The sequence below is a fragment of the Microcaecilia unicolor genome, chromosome 1 (genome assembly GCF_901765095.1).
Source record: "Microcaecilia unicolor chromosome 1, aMicUni1.1, whole genome shotgun sequence".
NCBI classification, from domain to species: domain Eukaryota; kingdom Metazoa; phylum Chordata; class Amphibia; order Gymnophiona; family Siphonopidae; genus Microcaecilia; species Microcaecilia unicolor.
In genome coordinates, this window is record NC_044031.1 from 277,059,393 (window position 1) to 277,079,335 (window position 19,943).

The following is a 19,943-nucleotide window of genomic DNA, read 5'->3' on the forward strand; positions in this document are numbered from 1 at the left end:
AAGAAAATTAAAAGAATTAATTCAAATGAAAGGAATTTAAAGGAAGTAGTTTTTGCTTTCCCCAGTCTTATAACGAGCAGGTAGCTCTTCTGTCTTATTCTGTTTGAAGAGTCTTTATTTTCTTTTCTGGCGGAGCTATTTAAAAAAAAAAAAAAAAAGTGAAAAGTCAGCGTCTGAGACTTTAATCGGTGGTTTTTTGTTATCTTCATTATTTTTCCTCTGCTATCCGGCGTTGTTAGCGGCGGTAGTTGTAAAAAAAAAAAAAAAAAGAGAGGCGCGAACTGTTAAGCGCGTGCTCGCTCTTGGACAGGTCTGTATAGCTTGGGAACTGTATTGACGGTTCCTGTCGGGCCAGAGGCTAAACCATGTTTTGTGCGGCATCGGAGGTTATCTGTTTTTCAGCGGCACGGATTTCCTGCTTCTTCGTCGGTCTGGTCAGTGGTTTTCTCCCCCGAACTTTATTCTTCTCATTTTGGCGCGCTTGGCCGCCATTGTTTTGCCTGCAGCTGCAATTTCCCTTGATGCGGCAGCGTTTTTCTGCTTTTACTGTGTTTGGCTGTTTGTGCAATGGAAAGGAGATATTGTTTCTCCGGTAGTTGGGGCAATTGGTAGTATATTTTCCCCGCAATTAATTTTTACATGTATTTTTCAAGCTATTAAAAAAACAAAACAAAAACGAAATGTTACGATGCGAATGGCGCTCATTTTGTTTTCCCCTCTGTTTTTTCTCCGTCGGGGACTTTTTGGTTGCTAGCAATGTTGTGAATTAAAGTGCAGCTCAGTTGGCGATTTCTTTGTTCTTGGCAAGACTCCGATTCAAAGTGCAGCTCAGTCGGGAATTCTCTGTTTTAGACAATGGGGCGAATTAAATTATATCTCAGCTCCAAAATAACCAATTTCCTATTCCTTTCCCTTGTGTGTGATGTTTGGAGGAAAGGTCTTTGCTATTGTCTAGCGCAGTTTTTATGGAGGTCCAGTGTGTGTCACTCTGTGTCTTTCTCATTTCCTGGTGAATAGGACTACATTGTCTAATAGTCAATTGATTAGTACTTTACAAATCTGGCCATAATATCTTAGTTCCTTTCAAGCATTTCCCTTCATGGCTATGATGTTATACAGTGTTTTAAGAACTTAACAAACATTTTCTATGGCATAGGCTATCTGGTTCAGGTGCCATTGTTTGGTACTTTACAATGCTGGACATAAGATCTTAATTCCTTTTAGGAAATTTTCCTCCGTGGCTATGTTCTTATACAGTGTTTTAAGATCTTAACAAACGTTCTCTAGAGCGTAGGCTATATGGTTCAGATGCCATGTGCAATGAAATACATTGTCTGATACTCAATTGTTGCGTACTTTGCAATTCTGGACATAAGGTCTTACTTCCTTTCAGCAATTTTCTTTCATGGCTATGCGTTCTCTTTGGCATAGCAGATGACAGCTGCATAGGCTACATGGTTCAGATGGTTCTCATATTCTAGGAGACTCAGTCCTGTCTACCGAGCACCCAGTTTTCTCAGATGCTTTAGAAGGCATGTTTTATTCACATCTTCTCTACTTTCCAACTGTCTTGGAGTTTCTCATGTGTTATCTTAGTTTTCTTCTAGGACTTACAAGATATATGTCCACTTAGGCAGTAAAGTTATCAGGTCAATTTGCATTTTCTCCCACTTAAGGATAGTGGGAGGTCCTCACGCCATCTACTTGTATTTTTGTTTCCTCTATCTATTCAGCCTGGGCACATGGTAAACATTCTGGTTTTGTCCAGTATGACCATCCATAACATCTGCTATCCCTTTCTCTTCCTTACAGATTTTAGGGTCTTGTTTCAAGCTTTCTTGACGTCAGGTACAGTCTTGTCTCCTGTGGCACAAATTCACCACCTTTTCCGTAATAGGTATTTTCCAAGTCTATTCCTTTTCATTTTCATTTTATTCTTCCTCTCTCCAGAGTTTTTTTCTCTTGGAAGGAGATTCACTCATTTTCTGTGCATTTTTTGCCATAAGGGCATAAGTGTTGCCATAATGGGAAAGGCCAAGAGTCCCCATCCTGTTTTCAGATGGGGTCAATCCAGATTGCAAATACCACATTCATATCTCGTGAGTGTGCGTCTGTTCATCTCTGTACATCTCAGTGAGAAGGAGGCATGACATGATACGAGGTTTGTGGAGATCCGGTAAAATTAAAGGCCAGTGTGTCTCAGTCCACGCTCAACATATGGTGATCTTTTCATTTTCATTCTATATGTCCTCATTCCAGACCTTCCTTTCAATTGGAAGGGGATTCTTTCACTTCCTGTGCATTTTTGCTATTAGTATATGAGTATGGTCATACAGGGAAAGTCTAAGAGTCCATTAAGCCCAGCATCCTGTTCTCAGTTGTGGTCAATCCAGGTTGCAAGTACCACATTCATTTCTTATGGATGTGGGTCGGTACATCTTAGTACATCTCAGTATAGGAGGAGTAATGTCCGTGATACGAGGATGATAAGGTCCTCATTACCAGTTTTCTTGCCCTGCTCTTCAGTCTTGCGTTGGCTCCGCGCACTTTTTTCTTAAGTTATGGTCGTAGTAGCAGCGGCGCTCATGAAACTACGTCTCGTCGTTTCATCCTTTCCATAGATGTCTGGTTCATTACAGACAGTCTTATTGGCAGAGTTGTCAGGTCAAGCAACGGGTGGTGCATTTCGGGCACACCCTAGGTTATGGGGTGCATGTAGCCAGGTCTCTCATTTGAGATCTCTTTTGAGCTCTCGTGTGATCTCATTAGATTTCATAGCATGTTTCTATTTTTTCTCTCATTGTTTAGTCAAGTTGGCGCAGACTGTTTTTGTCTTCTCTACAAGCGTCCCACTTTCTGTTTTCTCTGGATGTTCTTGGGCCTTCGGCCATTACCTTGCTCTATTTTGCAGAGTAAAATTTTACTTTCTAGCTCCCAAGAAGGAATTTTTTCTTCATTCGCTTTGGAGTCTCGGTAGTCTTTTTTGGGCAGCTTTTCACTCTGTCAATTTCGTGACCATTGAAGGAAAAAAAAAAAAAAGAGTTCTCAGTGGATAGTACCTTAAGGGGAGGTCCCAGTTCTACAACTATTTCTTTTCGCTCTGACCTTCCATGTGCCTCGCTTACTCTCTTGCTAAAAAGACTTGTCAGCGGCAGAGATAGATGCCCTCTCGTATCCAGATATTTATCTCTGATGGAATCCCTCCGCTCAGTTGGCCTCTGTATTCTCACTAGTGGTCTGGTGGTTGAGATTGAGCATTCTTCCTGCAGGTATGCCGGGAGCATATACACAGTGACCAGTTTTTTGATGGCTGCATCTGTGAAAATATATATGTATATTTATAGTTCTACTACATAAGTACATATGTAATTCCACACTGGGAAAAGCTCAAAGGTCCTATTGAGCCCACCTTTCTGTCTATGGCCAGTCCAGACCATGAGCACCTGGCTAGATTCCTAAACGTACAAACATTCTATACATGTTGTTCCTGGAACTGTGTAGTGTTTTATGGACTTCTATATGTTTCTAACAGATGAAAGGTACTAACAAGTGTCTACTGTTGATTTATTCCCGTTTTCACTAATTGGGGTCTACGACAAGAGTCTCAGGTGATTGGTTTGCAGAGGCAACAGCTACAGATGATTCTTTCTCTCTCAGTTGAATTGCGCTCTGAGATATGTTTTTTTTTTTCATGTTGGGTAACTGCAGCGGCTGTCAGTTTATTTGGACCTTCAGTCTAATTTGCAGCAAGGATTTAGGTACCTTCTTCTTCTGCATAGTATTTAACTGCATTCTTGTTTTTACCTATTTAGCTTCTAGTGATCAGGTACTTTCTCACTGACAGGCTTTACATACTTCCAATCTGTTGCTAGGTCAGCAGTAGTCTACGATATCAGGAGTATTGTACTTCAGGATCTCGGTTTCCACTTTCTCAGCTGAGGTAGATTCATTGCAGTTTTTTGTTTCCAGGCGGCTCTGCTTCTACCTTTGCCATCTTTCTTTCAGTCGTTTTTTTTTTTTTTTTTTTCTCGAGTCTCTCTGTCCTTTGCGCTGCACTGATAGTGCGGTAGGGGACATTATATAGCGGCCACTTGGTAGGGGACAATGTTCAGCATCGCTTGGACTTTTCAGCTTTTTTGCTTTGTAGTCATTCTATTTAGTTTATTGGCGGTTCTTGGATCGTCAAGCTTTGGCTTTGTATTCATCCTAGTTTGGGTGTCTTCAGGGACTCTACCACATTCTCAATGTCTGTCCCTCCCGTAAGATTACTGCTTTGGTACTTCCCAACAGTCCAATCCTGGTCCGGTCCGGAGGGATGCTAAGGAAGGAGAAATTAGATCTTACCTGCTAATTTGCTTTCCTTTAGTCCCTCCGGACCGGACCAGGCCCCTCCCATGTTCTATCAACTCTTTAGATTCTTTTATTAAGTTTGGAAGTGTATTCGTTCCTTTACCACACATGGAATGTTTAAAAAAAAAAAAAAAAAAAAGACTTTGCGTGGTCCATACCACTTCTCTGGTGGTTGCTGGTGAGCTCGGTTGCTGGAATATATATAAAACCTTAATGGGTCATACCACTTCTCTGGTGAGAGTTGCTGGTGAGTTCAGTTGCTGGAATATATATAAAGCCTTAAATATGTCATACCACTTCTCTGGTGAGAGTTGCTGGTGAGTTCAGTTGCTGGAATATATATAAAGCCTTAAATATGTCATACCACTTCTCTGCCGAGAGTTGCTGGTGAGCTCAGTTGATGGAATACATATGAAACCTTAAGTGAATCATACCACTTCTCTGGTGAGAGTTGCTGGTGAGCTCTAATATGAATGGGCCATGCCACTTCTCTGGTGAGAGTTGCTGGTGAGCTCTAATATGAATGGGCCATGCCACTTCTCTGGTGAGAGTTGCTGGCGAGCTCTAATACAAATGGGCCATACCACTTCTCTGGTGAGAGTTGCTGGTGAGCTCTAGTACTCGGTTTTGCCGAGGAATTTGTGGCTGCTAGGATTCCATACGGCACAGAAGTTCTTTCTTTCTTTCTTTCCTGCTTTGTTATTCAAATACTGAGGCTAAGGTCACATGGCCAGGGCTTCTATTGGCTCTCTAGAGTCAGAGTTTTTTCTCAGTCTCCACCTGCTGGTAGGCGGGCACAACCCAACAGTCCAATCCTGGTCCGGTCCGGAGGGACTAAAGGAAAGCAAATTAGCAGGTAAGATCTAATTTCTCCTTAGCGTATCTAGGTTTAAAAAGAAAAGTTCATAGTCTGCTATTGAGGCAGACATGGGAAGCAACTGCTTACCCTGGGATTTGTAGTATGGAGTGTTGCCATGATTTGGATTTCTGCCAGGTACTTGTGACCTGGCTTTGCCACTGTTTGGAAAACAGGATACTGGGCTAGATGGACCATTGGCCTGACCCAGTATAGCTACTGTTATGTTCTTATGCCCAGCACCAGCCTTAGTTCTTCACAGCTGGAGTAGCCATCCAACCGTCACTCGCGCATCCACACACACACAGCAGTTTAAGGGTTTTTTTGTTTTTTTTAACCATCCATTTTCTAAATAAAGATCCTGTGTTCATCCCACGTCTTTTTGAGTTAAATCACTGGGTTTTCGTCTCTGCTGTCTCCCTCCAGAGGGTATTCGAGGCATCAACTACTCTCTCTGCTAGGAATAATGTCAGGAAATTCTTTTTGTCTACCACCCCACAACCTCAACTCAGGTCCTCTAGTTTTACCATTTCCCCATCTCTGGAAAAGATTTGTTTCTATATTAGTACTTTTCAAGTATTTAAACATCTGCATCATATCTCATAAATGTATTTGATTAGCACGTTCGCTTTTTCCTAATCATTCTTCACAAAACGGTTCACAGCATCTTTCAGTCTCACAATTCCTTTTTAGTCTTCATTCTTTCACCAATATACCTGAAAAAAGTCTTGTCTCCCCTCCTTACATGTCTAATCATTTGTTCTTCCCCTTGTGCTTTTGCCAGACCTATATCTCTCTTGGCTTCTTTCAGTTTCATCCAATACTGTGTTTTGAGTTTTTCTATATTTTATGAATGCCAAGTCTTTTGCCTTTGTTTTCTCAGCCACTTGTTTAGAGAACCATATTGGTTTCCTTTTTCTCTTGCTTTTAATTTACTTTCTTCACATAAAAGGTCAGTAGCCATATTAATAGCTCCTTTCAGCATGGACCTCTGTCTTTTTACTTCTCCTATGTCCTCCCATCCCATCAACTCTTTCTTCAGGTACTCCCCCCCCCCCCCCCCCCTTTACTAAAGTTAGCATGTTTGAAATCCAGGACTTTTTGAGTGGCTGCCCGTCGCTTCAGCTGTTATATCAAACTGTTTGATGATCACTACTGCCCAGGTGGGCACCCACTCGGACACTGGACACACTTTCTTCATTTGTAAGTACCATATCAAGCGTCACTCCTTCCCTCGTGGGTTCTGTCACCATTTGACTGAACAGAGCATTTTGAAAGGCATCCATAATCTCTCTATTCTTTCCAATTCGGCAGATGGAACTTTCCAATTAGCATCCAGCAGGTTGAAACCTTGCAGCAACAGTATTTCCCCTTTCTTCTCCAACTTTTAGGTATCTACAACCAGATCTTTATCAAGCTGCTTTGATTGTGCGGGAGGTCTGTAGACAACACCCATATGGATAGAGATTGCATCTTCTCTTTTCAAGGCGATCTTACTACTTTGTAATTCTTTATATTGTTACGATGTAAGCCGCATTGAGCCTGCCATGTGTGGGAAAGTGTGGGGTACAAATGTAATAAATAAATAAATAATTGCTTCTTTCTTTCCCCAGGCCCCCTGCATTTCACTTGCTTTGATTAAAAGTGAGAAATTGAGTTACTTCATCTTTTTGACCATCTCTACCCTTTCTAAATAGATTATAACCCAGTATATTTGCATCTCATTTATGGGAGTCATTGAACCGTATCTGATAGAAACAATATCTAAATCTGCCTCTAACATCAGGGCTTGCAGATCATGAGCTTTGTTGCTTAGACTGTGAGCGTCTGTGATCACTGCTTTCCAGCTACACTTCAGTGGCAGTCTCATCTTACTACTACTATTTAGCATTTCTATAGCGCTACAAGGCATACGCAGCACTGCACAAACAAAGAAGAAAGACAGTCCCTGCTCAAAGAGCTTACAATCTGCTGGATATGAGCAGAGAAGGAGAGAGAAGAGTCAAAGATGACCCCAAGGTTTCGAGCTGAGGAGACAGGGAGAATGAGAGAGCCATCAACAGAAATAGAAAACGGGGGGAGTGGGGCGGTGGGTTTGGGGGGAAAAATGAGAAGCTCGGTTTTGGTCATGTTTAATTTCAGGTGGCGTTGAGACATCTTCTGTATATTTTTTTATTTCGTCTCACTTTGTACTGTGACTTGTTAAGGTTTGTTTACATTGCTTTCTTTACTTTTGTTTACATTGCTTTCTTTACTATCACAACTTGTCTTTTGCTAGGGGTAACTACCTGAATTGACTTGCTTCCACATGCCCACCCCCACCTTCTAGATTAAATGCCTAGAAATATATTGTCTGAATTTCTCACCATGGATTCTTTTTCGTGTCACAGTGAGATGCAGCCCATCATTACAATATATAGTCTTTTGTTTTACCATGTGTTGCCCCATCCAACTATGTAAAAAAACCTTCTTGGTGACACCAGGCTTTGAGCCACCTATTGAGGTTCACAGTATTTTGTAATATTTCCTCTCCCTTATCATAAGTAGGTAGAACTTCAGAAAAAGCTACAGTCTATAACAATGATTTTAACCCCTCCCCTAGCTCCTTGAAAATTCTCTGCGCTACAGGTAGGGTATTATTGACTAGGTCATTTGTTCCCACGTGGATAACATCGGTGTTAAAACCCTTAGTCTCTTCTCTGATTGTAGCTGAGGATCCTGGAAGGTATTTTACATACTGGTGGTCTTGCAGGATGGCCTAGTGAAAGGCCTGGCTTACAATTCACTATGTGTGCAGGTGGCTGCTCTTGCCTGTTATAGGAGCAGGCTGCTTCACATCCCGATGTGCATTTTTTAAAAAAGAGTCAACCGGCTTAAACCTCCCATACGCCCTCCCTGTCGGAATGGAATCTGAACCTGGTGCTTCTAGCCCTACAGAAAGCCCTGTTTCAACCTTTGTGTCAAGCTTCTCTGAAAGCTCTTACTCTGAAATCTGTGTTTCTGGTTGCGATCTCATCAGCATGCAGAGTTTTGGAACTCCAGGCTTTGTCCTTTCAAGATCCTTTCCTCTGGATTTCTCTTGAAGGAGTGACGGTGTACACGGTCCCGTCTTTTCTTCCTACGATGGTTTCTGCCTTTCATATCAATCAACTTTGTTTCTTCTCACTTTCAGGGAGGAAACTTATCAAAAAGATTTTCACTCTGCACTTGACATGTCTACCTTCTTTTGTTCCTTATGATCCACCCAAAGTTTTGCAGCCCCTTGAAACCACCATCTTCTCTCACCACCAGTCAATGACCCGCTCTCAGCCCCGTCCCTGACACATAATTCGCACCTCCAACGTTTTGAAGCTCACTCCATGCCACTGAAGCCCTGTAGTGTTCGTAACCTCTCATCACCACTCATACAGCCACCCTCAGCCCTGCCCCCCGCACAATATGTCACTCGCTACGCAACCCTACTGCCCCCCTCCCCCGGACACCTCCATCTTCTCATCTCATTGGTCTCTCTGTGTCTCGCCCTCGTAGCCCTTCATCTTGCTGGCGCGAGACCCATCCACCCAACGACCAAGCGAGCCCCTGCTAACACGTGCGTACACTCGGGGATGAGGAACCTGCTCTTCAGCCCTGCTCCCGGATTCCAATTCTCTCGCTGCTTCCTGGACCCGCCCCTTAGGTGATTACCTTGCTAGCGCCCATTTCATTTGAATGAGAAACGGACTTTTTTTTTTTTTACTAGTTTTATATAAGTTCAATGGTTTTATGCTCTTTCCTTTTCTTTTTAATTGCATTCTTTTATATGCACTGAGTGGTTATATGCTGCCCTGCACTAACAGAACGGACTGTGTCCATTCTGGCTGATTTGTGGGAAAATAAGTTGGGGGGGGGGGGCTTTTCTTGGTTTCTTTGCAGTGAACTTACTGCCTTTTGCCTCCAAAATATTGGGGATCCTGAAGGGGCTATGCAGAAGTCCAATATACATTATGGTAGGACATACTTCCTAGATTAGAGAGAAGCACTTAGAGTATAAGTAGACTTCTTTCTACCACTACATGGCAGTATACTTTTGCCTTTTCTGTTTTGAATGGCATTTTTCCATTTTACTATTAGTTGTAAAGTGATTTGTTTTGCCTGCATGAAAGGCAGTATATTCAATGAAATCAATTATAGGCCAGTGCTTCCCAAACCCAGTCCTGAGGGCACCCCAGCCAGACAGGTTTTCAGGATATACACAATGCATATGCATGAGAAACATTTTAATGCACTGCACAGCATCAGATCTGTCTGATGAATAATCATTGTGGATATCCTGAAAACTTGACTGGCTGGGGTGCCCCTAGGACCAGGTTTGAGAAGTACTGCTATAGGCCATAAACCTTTTAGTACCATTTCTGACACAGGTAAGCTCCCTTACATCCTCATCAGTAAAGGCTGAAGCAAAGAATTAATTTAGTCTCTCCACTATGGCTTCATTCCTCCTGAGTGCCCTTTTATTCCTTGAGAATCTAACAGTCAAACTTTCAGGCTTTCCGCTTCTGTTATGTTATCAGGGACTTATCTCTCACTAACTCTCTAATATAAGATTCAAGTCACATTATAATTGGTTAAAGTAAGAGACTGACAAACATCAGGAATTACACAATTTCAAAAAAGAATTGCATAATTAAAAAAAATAATAATAATGTAAAAGCCCCCCAGGTCTAACAAACAAGTATGTTTTCAAGGCTTTTTTGTAGTTAAGGAAAAAGCTAACAATAAGTGATTACATCTTCTAGAGGTTGTCCTAGATTTTAACACACTCACCTACTGAGATCCACCTTCAGGGCAAGTACCTTCCAAAATCTTAAATACAAGACAAAGTGCCTTAAAAATAATTTGAGTCTTCTCAGGCAAGCAATACAATGCACCCAACTTAAATGATCCAACTGCATTTTTCAAAATATTAACCTAGCAGCTGAATTCTAATTTACTTGAAAAGTTTTTACTATGAGTTTTCAAATTGTTTTAGCCTTTCTTATCAGTACTTTGCACATAACTTGGCAGCGCTTATGCTACTTCCTGTTTTCTTTATTTGGATTCCTTTTCCATTTTTGAAAGGTGTTCTTTTGGCTCTGATATCCTTTTTCACCTTACCTTTTAATCATGTTGGCTGTCTTTTGGCTGCCTTCAACCTTTAATATGTGGAATACATCTGGTTTGGGCTTCAAATATGGTATTTTTAAACAACGTCCATATCTAATATACACTCCTAACTTCCATTACACATCTTCCCACTATTCCAGGACTTGTGGAAATATTTATGTCCATCAACCAGCAGAACTGGGATAACTGGCTGAGGATATGTGGCGCAGCTCTACTCTGTGTTCTCTATCTCCACTTGCTGGTTGATCGACATAACTATTCCCACCAAGTCCTGGAATAGTGGGAAGGACTAATGGAAAGAAAATTATCACGTAAGACCTCATTTCTCCTTTTGCAGCTGATCTTTTTTTTTTTTTTTTAACCAATGGGTTGAGAACCAGGGGAACTGGGTTTAATTCCCACCTTGGCTTCTCGTGACCCTGGGCAAGTCACCTAACCCTCCATTGTTCCAGGTACAACAGCTTAGATTGTGAGTTCAATAGGATTAGAGAACGTGTGTAGTATATAATTATGTAGACCACTTTGGCTGTACCATAGTATATCAAATCCTTTACACCCTTACATTTTATCATAGTTATTCTTTTTGTAATGATTAAAATGTGATCATGTTATGATCACTGTTGCCAAGTTGACCCTCTCATACCAAGTTCTGCATTCCACTAAGGACTAGAAAATTTACCTCTAGAGCATTTCCTGATGTGACTTTTATCCATTCAATATTAATGTTTCTGAAAGTGCCTATTATATTTTCAAATTTGTTAGCTTCTCTAATTTCTTATTCAGAGCGGACAGACAGATGATGAAACGTTAAGCAGACATCTGCTCTATACTCCAAATGTGTGCTTGAGTCTAATAAGAATGCTTTTTGCTGTGACTAGTAACATATTTGTATTGTGCATATTGGAGGTATTTTATAAAGCTTTTTCCAAGTGTAAAGCCTGTTTTACCTATAGAAAAGGGCTGTAAAATTGCATAACTGCATACACTTATACAAACTATGCACACAAAGGGGAATTCTATAAATTGTGTGCTCATTGGTGCTAAGTTTTATTCTGTAAAGGACACATTGGGTGTGGTGACCCATTATTCTGCAGCACTGTGCTCCTCCCATTGCCACACCCACTTTTGGGTTGCGTGCTATGTGATTTAGGTGTTACAGAATAGCACGCAGCCAGTTGCGAGTGCAAGTCCTAATTGGTGTCAGTTAACGTCAGTAATTGACTGGCATCCAGTTATTGATGGCTAACAGCTCGTTAGCCAATTGCACTCACGCATCTTGGAAATGTGCCCAAATTTGGGCACCCAAATCTGGACGTCGTATATAGAATCCGCGGGACAATGTATGCTTCTTTTACATGACCTGTGCATAGGTGTTGCAAGGGGCATAGCTTGGGTGAAGTGGAGATAAAATTGTGTACACATGCATTTTGTAAAATACACAAGAATTAGTGTAAAAAAAAAAAGACAGATTAACACCTTTTTCGGAGCACATGTATATTTGTGGCTGAATCTGGGAGCCAATTTTATAAAGGGATGTAGGCATCTATGTTTCAATAAGCTAGGTATCTTTCTTGGACTTTTGGATGTCCTGCTATAGGTTCAGGGCTATTATGTCAGAATGATCCAAGAGTTTACTGTGAGTATGCTGCTGTTAACTTGCTCCCATGTTTTGCAGATGGTGTGGGCCCTGCAAGATCCTGGGACCTCGGTTAGAGAAGATGGTAGCCAAGAAGCAGGGAAAGGTGCTGATGGCAAAAGTGGATATCGACAACCATACAGAACTCGCCATTCAGTATGAGGTACATTCTGTGGTGCATAGGGCTGAGGGTGGTAACATTTGTTCTGGTGAATGGACAACAGAAAATTTGGTGGAAGTCAGAGATCATTGTTAAAAGTATTTTTTTTTCGGACAAGCAGAACATCACATTCATACAAATAGGTGACATCCCAGAGTCTCCCTGTACATGTGTGTGCACCCACTGTCACTGTGCAGGACCAGCCAGTCTTTGTTCTTCCTCATAGCAGTGAAGACTTGTTTGCCTATCTGTCTCACAGCTTGGGCCTGATTTTTTTTTTTTATCACACTTTTTTTCTCTTGTAAGTGCTGTGCAGGACCAGTATTCCCTCTCTGTGCGCCGTCTTATACTCCCTTAGTGAGAGTTTTTTGACATTTTTAAGTTTCCTTTATTTTCTTGTGGCTCTTCAGCCCCCTTAGCATTCCAGTCAGGATATCATGTTTTTTTTTCTCCATCATTGAGCCATATGATTTTACTACTGTTACCTTCCCTGATATGTCCCAGAAAATTTCCAGTGGTTTCAAACGGTTCATCCAGTGTGGTAAGACCATATCGAGAACTGATCCTCATAATTGGTGCTTGCCGTGCTTGGGGCCCAACCATGATGCTCTCTTGTCACCTGTCATGAGATGCCCAAGAGACCCCTAAAGAACTGATAATGATGCAAAAGTATTTTTGTTGCTGTGAAGTCCGGTTCATCGGACACTGGGAATGCATTGACACTGAGGTCGTCTTCACCTGCCTCAACATCAAGCATTGGCAAAGGCCATCAGATCTGGGCATCCTCTGATCCAGCATTGAGGACTCATAAGGATCCAACATTGTTCTCATCGGCACCAAGGAACTTTGATGCGATGGGTTGGGCTGAGGCCAAGAAGCACCGTCATAGGTCTCCTTTCGAAGTGGGGCATCAACATTGCTAACATCCGAGAAGCACCTGCGGTTTGAGGGCCACTCCTTTTCCAGGGATTTGGCACCAGCAGGTCAGCCTCCACTGGGCCGGGATTAGTTTTCCGATTCAGCTCCAGTTTCCTTCTGTGGAGTCGACCACACTGACTGAGCCCCCACCTTTGCCACTGCCAGTCACAGAGGAGCAGATCTGAGCCATGCTCCAGGAGGAATTGGGGCAACTTCTTGCCTGACGCAATACCATGGTGTCAGACCTAATGTCAGTCCAGCCAATCCTGGAGGGCCCATGCTGTCTTAGCTGGGCATCAACACCGATGCCTGAATGGTACCAACTGAGATAAGTACATAAGTAATGCCATACTGGGAAAAGACCAAGGGTCCATCGAGCCCAGCATCTTGTCCACGACAGCGGCCAATCCAGGCCAAGGGCACCTGGCAAGCTTCCCAAACGTACAAACAGCTTCCCAAACGTACAAGTATCAAGTGTTTAGCCCCAGGTTTTGTACCATGCCTCAGTGCTCTCAACCTTAGCCTGCTCACTGGACTAGTCATTCAAGGTAAGTGAGGACTCAAACTGAGGATTATTATGTTGAGTCTGAGTCAGACCGCTCCTGGGGCTCTGAGGAGGAACCAGATGATCTCTGAGGTGGGATCTCTGGAACACCCATCAAATCCCTCCCCCGCCTCATAAAAGGGGAGAGTCTCCCCCTGAGGAACTCTCCTTTGTCGGTTTTGTCAGAGAGGCGGCTGAGGTCAGCCCATTTAAGTTAGAGGTTGACAATGAGCCGAAGCCAGAAATGTTGGACATCCTTGACTTTATTTAAGTACATAAGTATTGCCATACTGGGAAAGACCAAAGGTCCATCGAGCCCAGCATCCTGTTTCCAACAGTGGACAATCCAGGTCACAAATTCCCGTCAAGATCCCAAAAATGTACAAAACATTTTATACTGCTTATCCCAGAAATAGTGGATTTTCCCCAAGTCCATTTAATAACGGTCTATGGACTTTTCCTTTAGGAAGCCGTCCAAACCTTTTTAAAACTCCGCTAAGCTAACCGCCTTTACCACATTCTCTGGCAACGAATTCCAAAGTTTAATTAATGTTGAATGAAGAAAAAATTTCTCTGATTCGTTTTAAATTTACTACATTGTAGCTTCATCACATGCCCCCTAGTCCTAGTATTTTTGGAAAGTGTGAACAGACGCTTCACATCTACCTGTTCTAACTCCACTCATTATTTTATAGACCTCTATCATAGCTCCCCTCAGCCACCTTTTCTTCAAGCTGAAGAGCTCTAGGCGCTTTAGCCTTTCCTCATAGGGAAGTCGTCCCATCCCCTTTATCATTTTCGTCGCCCCTTCTCTGCACCTTTTCTAATTCCACTATATCTGTTTTGAGATGCGGCGACCAGAATTGAACACAATATTCGAGGTGCGGTTGCACCATGGAGCGATTATAAAGGCATTATAACATCCTCATTTTTGTTTTCCATTCCTTTCCTAATAATACCTAACATTCTATTTGCTTTCTTAGCCGCAGCAGCACACTGAGCAGAAGGTTTCAACGTATCATCAATGACGACACCTAGATCCCTTTCTTGGTCTGTGACTCCTAACATGGAACCTTGCATGACATAGCTATAATTCGGGTTCCTCTTTCCCACATGCATCACTTTGCACTTGCTCACATTAAACTTCATCTGCCATTTAGACACCCAGTCTCCAAGTCTCGTAAGGTCCGCTGTGACAGGATACCCCCCCCCAGTTCAGCCAGTACATAAGAAGGCCGACTATGTATAGAGTCCAGAAGGCTTCCTATTTTGAGAAGCTCTAGCAGCTGTACTACTCTGTGGTTGTCAAATCCATTCTCAAAAGAGTCAAGAGCGTGACGTCTCCTCAATGCCCCAGGGAGGGATGCTCAGACTTTGGATTCTTTTGGGAGAAAGGTTTACCAGAATGCTATGCCGTTCTTCTGCATACATTCCTCTTCATGAGCATGCATTTGAAGTCCTTGGTGAATAGTGTAGTGGAATTTGCAGAACTCGCCAGTTAGCAGCCAAGCAGCAGGAGTGTCAAAATCACATGGCATGAGCAACCTGTGATACTTTTGATATGCAATCCAGGGCCTCTTCTATGGGTATCAGAATGTGCAGACTTGCCAGGCTGCATGCTTCTGACCAGGAACCAGCAATTCAGGAGCAGCTGGCAGATGTCCCTTATTGAGGAGACAATCCTTTTGGCAACAGGGTGGAAGTGGTCATGGACCTCATCGAGAAATATGCTGATACCATCAAGTTGCTCTCCTGGCCTGCTTCTGCTTCATTTTCCTCCTCTAGGAGGTATTCATGCAGCGATCAAAGAAGGGCCTACTACTCTCAAAAGCGTAGAGGTCCTCCTACCTCCCATCCTTCCCAGTTGGCCCAGAGCTCTCGTGCCTGACTTAAGCAGCAGAAGGGTGAGAAGACCCATTCAGCTCCCCATTCAAAGCAGGGGATGAGCTTTTGACTGGCTCCAGGAAAGCATAGCCACAATCAAAATGACCATCCCAGACAATCTACCAGTGGGTAACCCTGATAAATAGAGTACTGGCTCTGCGTGGGTGTCTGAAGTTGCGACTGAAGTCACCACAGTCATGGAGATGCTGTTGGACCGGAGATTGCTCCCTATAGATTCCAAGCTAACACAGATATAGGAACACATGGAAACTATCAAGAGATTGTACAAGTTTCCAACAATGAACCAGCGAGTTGGAAGATCAAGTCATGGCAGTGGAGGACTATCACGCCCAGTTCAAGAAAACTCTAGCCGCTTAAGAGGAGAAGCTCGAGGACCCTGGAGATCAGGTCAAATAACCTGCACCTCGTGGGCTTACCAGAGTCCACTGAGAAAATGAGCTATTGGGCTTTTTCGAAACCTGGTTCCCAAGGGATCTTCACTTGCCGGACCATCTTGGGCTGCTGTAGGTGGAACGCACACACAGAATCGGGAGGTGGCAGACGACGGACATCTGGTCACATGCCGTTATCCTAAAAATTCTGAGCTTATGCACGTAAGGTCACCATCCTGCAGGCCCTGCAGTCTAGGAGATCACCTATTTACAATAACAAAAAGATCCTATGCTTTTAAGATTATTCAGCCAAGGTGACATCCCTGCACCGCAAATTCACCCATTTTTTACTCAACTGGTGGAGCTTAAGGTGTGGTTCGCTTTACTACATCCAGCTAGACTTTGCGTACTGCATTAGGGGAAAACACATTTCTTCGATATGGTTGCAGAGGTGCAGACCTTTCTTACTGATAGTAACATAGTAAGTGATGGCAGATAAAGACCTGAATGGTCCATCCAGTCTGCCCAAAAGTCACATTCATTATCAATTCAAGATTAAATCAACAATGAACGTGATATATACATAATCATAGTCATTCTTTGGTGTTTCTGGTACATAGACTGTAGAAGTCAGCCTGGCTCTGTTGTTATGTTTCAACTTCTGGAGTTGCCATCAAAGCTCACTCCAGCCTATCCAAATCCATTTTGTAATTTGCGGGACACAGACTGTAAAGTCTGCCCAGTACTGTCTTCACGTTCCAATTTACTGGAGTTCCCGTCCAACCCATCCTACAACCGGATTGTTATATGCGGGACTCAAACTGCAATCCAGCCCAGCACCGGTCGATACAGCTAGTGTTATCATCTAAGCACCACTTGACACACACACACATATGCAGCCCTTTAAGTTTTTTGTTTTTATACCATTCAATTTCTAATTAGGGATCCTCTGTGTTCATCCCACGCCATTTTGAATTCTGCCACAGTTTTCGGGAGGGGATACCAGGCATCAACCACCCTCTCCGTGAAAAAGAAGTTTCTGATGTTACTCTTATTATTTATTTATGGCATTTATACCCCGCTCTTTCCCACTCTGTAGCAGGCTCAGTGCAGCTTACAGGATATGGTACAGAGTATCATAGAGATAGCACAAAGTAAGGTACAGGTGCACAGAGTATGGTACGAAGTGCAACAGAGATGATCCAGTTGTAAGGAGTAGTACTCTTAAATCTATCACCCCGCAACATCAATTCATATTTGTTTCTACATTAATACCTTTCAAGTATTTAAACATCTCTGTCATATCTCCCCTGTCCCTCCTCTCCTCTAGGGTATACATATTCGGGTCTTCCAGTCTCTTTTCATACGTCTTTTGATGCAAGCCCTCCAATAGAACCAACCCATAACAAAGGCCACTCACTTGACATCATCACACTCAAACATTCTACAGAAAAAAACTTCCTCCTATCAGACATCCACTGGGCCACATCTCCCTGGTCCGACCACCACAAAGCAACCCTATCCGTACACTGGCGGAAAAAAGACCAACCCAAACCACCAGAACCCACAATTAAAACCAGAGGACGAGTAGAAAAGGAAACCTTCTGGCAACTTATCTACGACAATAACTGGTCGATAGACCCAAACTCAAACCAATTCCTTACAGATTGGGACCACAGATGCAAACTCATTCTAGATGAAATTGCTCCGCTACACTCCAAAACACTACACACACAGAAAAAACCCTCTCCATGGTGCAAAGAAAAATAAAAAAAAACTGAAGAAGGAAACAGAAAACTTGAAAAAACTTGGAGCAAATCAAAAGATATCATCACCCTAAATGCGTGGAAACAAACACAAAAGAAATACAAGAATGGCATTAAACGAGCCACCAGAACAGACATAAAAAAAACAATACAAAATCACAAAGAATCTTCTTAACAGGAATCCAGTAACAACCTCACCCTCAAACTGTCCATCAGCCGACCAGATGGCCAAATACTTCAACGATAAAATCACAAACCTGTGTAACACAATTCCCCACGATGATACCAATCTTTACACTTTCCTTGACTAACTAGACCCCGATACTGAAGAGATCCCAGCAGATCGTTACTGGACAGATTTCGCCCCCCTGAACACTAAAGAAGTCTCCTCAACACTATCCAAACTCTCAAAGTCTCACTGCCATCTGGACCCATGCCCCAACTATCTTATGAGAAAGGCCCCAGAACGATTCATCTCTGAACTCACCACCCACTTAAATCTCCTACTCCTGCAAGGCTCCTTCCCCGCTGAATACGGCAATATTCTACTTAAACCAATACCGAAAAACTCCAACAAACCAGTGAATGACATCACCAACTGTCGACCTATGGCCTCCATCCCTCTTCTAACCAAACTGATGGAAAATAGAGTAACCTCCCAACTTAACGAATTCATACAAAAGTTCTCCATACTACATGAATCACAATTGGGTGTTTCGAACTGCACACAGCACAGAAACAGTATTACTCACCCTGGTATCCAAGTTCAAACAAGAAATTTCAATTGGCAACAAAATACTTCTTCTGCAGTTCGACCTATCCAGTGCATTTGACATGGTAGACCATGAAATTCTCACAAAACTACTGGACAAGCTAGGAATCGGCGGAAACATCATTAAATGGATAAAAAGTTTCATCACCACCAGAACTTATCAGGTCAAATCAACATCTTCAATATCGCCTGCGTGGCCATCAAAATGTGGAGTCCCCCAAGGCTCACCCCTATCCCCGATCCTCTTCAACCTCATGATGATTCCTCTGGCCAAATCCCTGTCTAGATCTGGCCTAAACCCCTTCATCTACGCTGTTGATGTCACAATATTCATCCCCTTCCAATCCAACCTCACAGAAATCTCGGATAAAATAACCACTGCCATGAACATCCTAACATCCTGGGCCAACGTTTTCAAGATGAAAATGAACAAAGAAAAAACTCAATGTCTATTCCTTTCATCACAACACTCTACTCTGCTCCCAACTACCCTGAACACCCCAGACGTTACAATCCCAATATCTGACAATCTAAAAATCATAGGAGTAACATTAGACAAACACTTAACTTTAGACACTCATGCAAAAGCCACGATGAAGATGTTCAACATGATGTGGGTACTGAAAAGAGTGAAACCATTCCTCCCACAGAAAACTTTCCGCAATCTAGTACAGTCCACAGTACTTACCCATGCTGACTACTGCAACGGCATCTTCATCGGTTGCAAAGCCCAAATCCATGAAAAAACTCCAAACTGCCCAAAACACAGCAACAAGTCATTTTTGGCAAATCACGATTCGAAAGCGCAACACCACTTCGAGAAAAGCTACACTGGCTCCCTATCAAGGAACAAATAAACTTCAAAGCCCACACTATGATCCACAAGATTCTCAATGGCGAACTCCAAGCTACATGTCCAACCTGATTTGATCTTCCAGCCAGGAACTGGACCAACTCTTCTCGAACATATCTCAATCTTCATCTTCCCAACTGTAAAGGCCTCAAATACAAAACCAACTACGCATCCAACCTCTCTGTTATAGGCAGCCAACTCTGGAACGCCATACCTCAACATATCCGAAAAACCAGCGACCATCTTCCCTTCCGAAAGCTGCTAAAGACTTACCTATTCAAACAAGCCTACCCAAACGACCCTACAAAGTCTCGAACCTAACACACACCACAAACAATACCCACACTCCAATCCTGTCCCACACTTTATAACTGTGTTATCTCCATGATACTTTGTACCATACTTTGTATTATCTCTTTGATACTTTGTACCATTTTTATTTTTTATTTTTGTTACATTTGTACCCATACTTTGTAAGCCGCACTGAACCTGCTATCGAGCGGGGTATAAGTGCCACAAATAAATATAATTTTTGTCACCTTCCTCTAGGCTGCTTTGTTGTCTTACATCTTTAGCACGATATGGCCTCTAAAACTGAACACAATACTCCAGGTAGGGCCTCACCAACAACTTGTTCAGGGGCATTAATACCTCCTTTCTTCTGCTGGTT

The 19,943-nt window shown here is 42.7% G+C and overlaps 1 protein-coding gene across 9 annotated transcripts in view; it reads left to right on the forward strand.

Annotated features, from left to right (window-relative positions):
* Positions 1 to 19,943, forward strand: part of TXN2 (thioredoxin 2) — a 253,113-nt gene that overhangs the window by 200,159 nt on the left and 33,011 nt on the right. For all 9 annotated transcript variants that reach the window (XM_030206837.1, XM_030206806.1, XM_030206819.1 and 6 more), the window contains one exon: positions 12,024 to 12,147. In XM_030206837.1, coding sequence (XP_030062697.1) covers positions 12,024 to 12,147 — 124 coding nt within the window. The remainder of the gene's footprint in view (positions 1 to 12,023; positions 12,148 to 19,943) is intronic.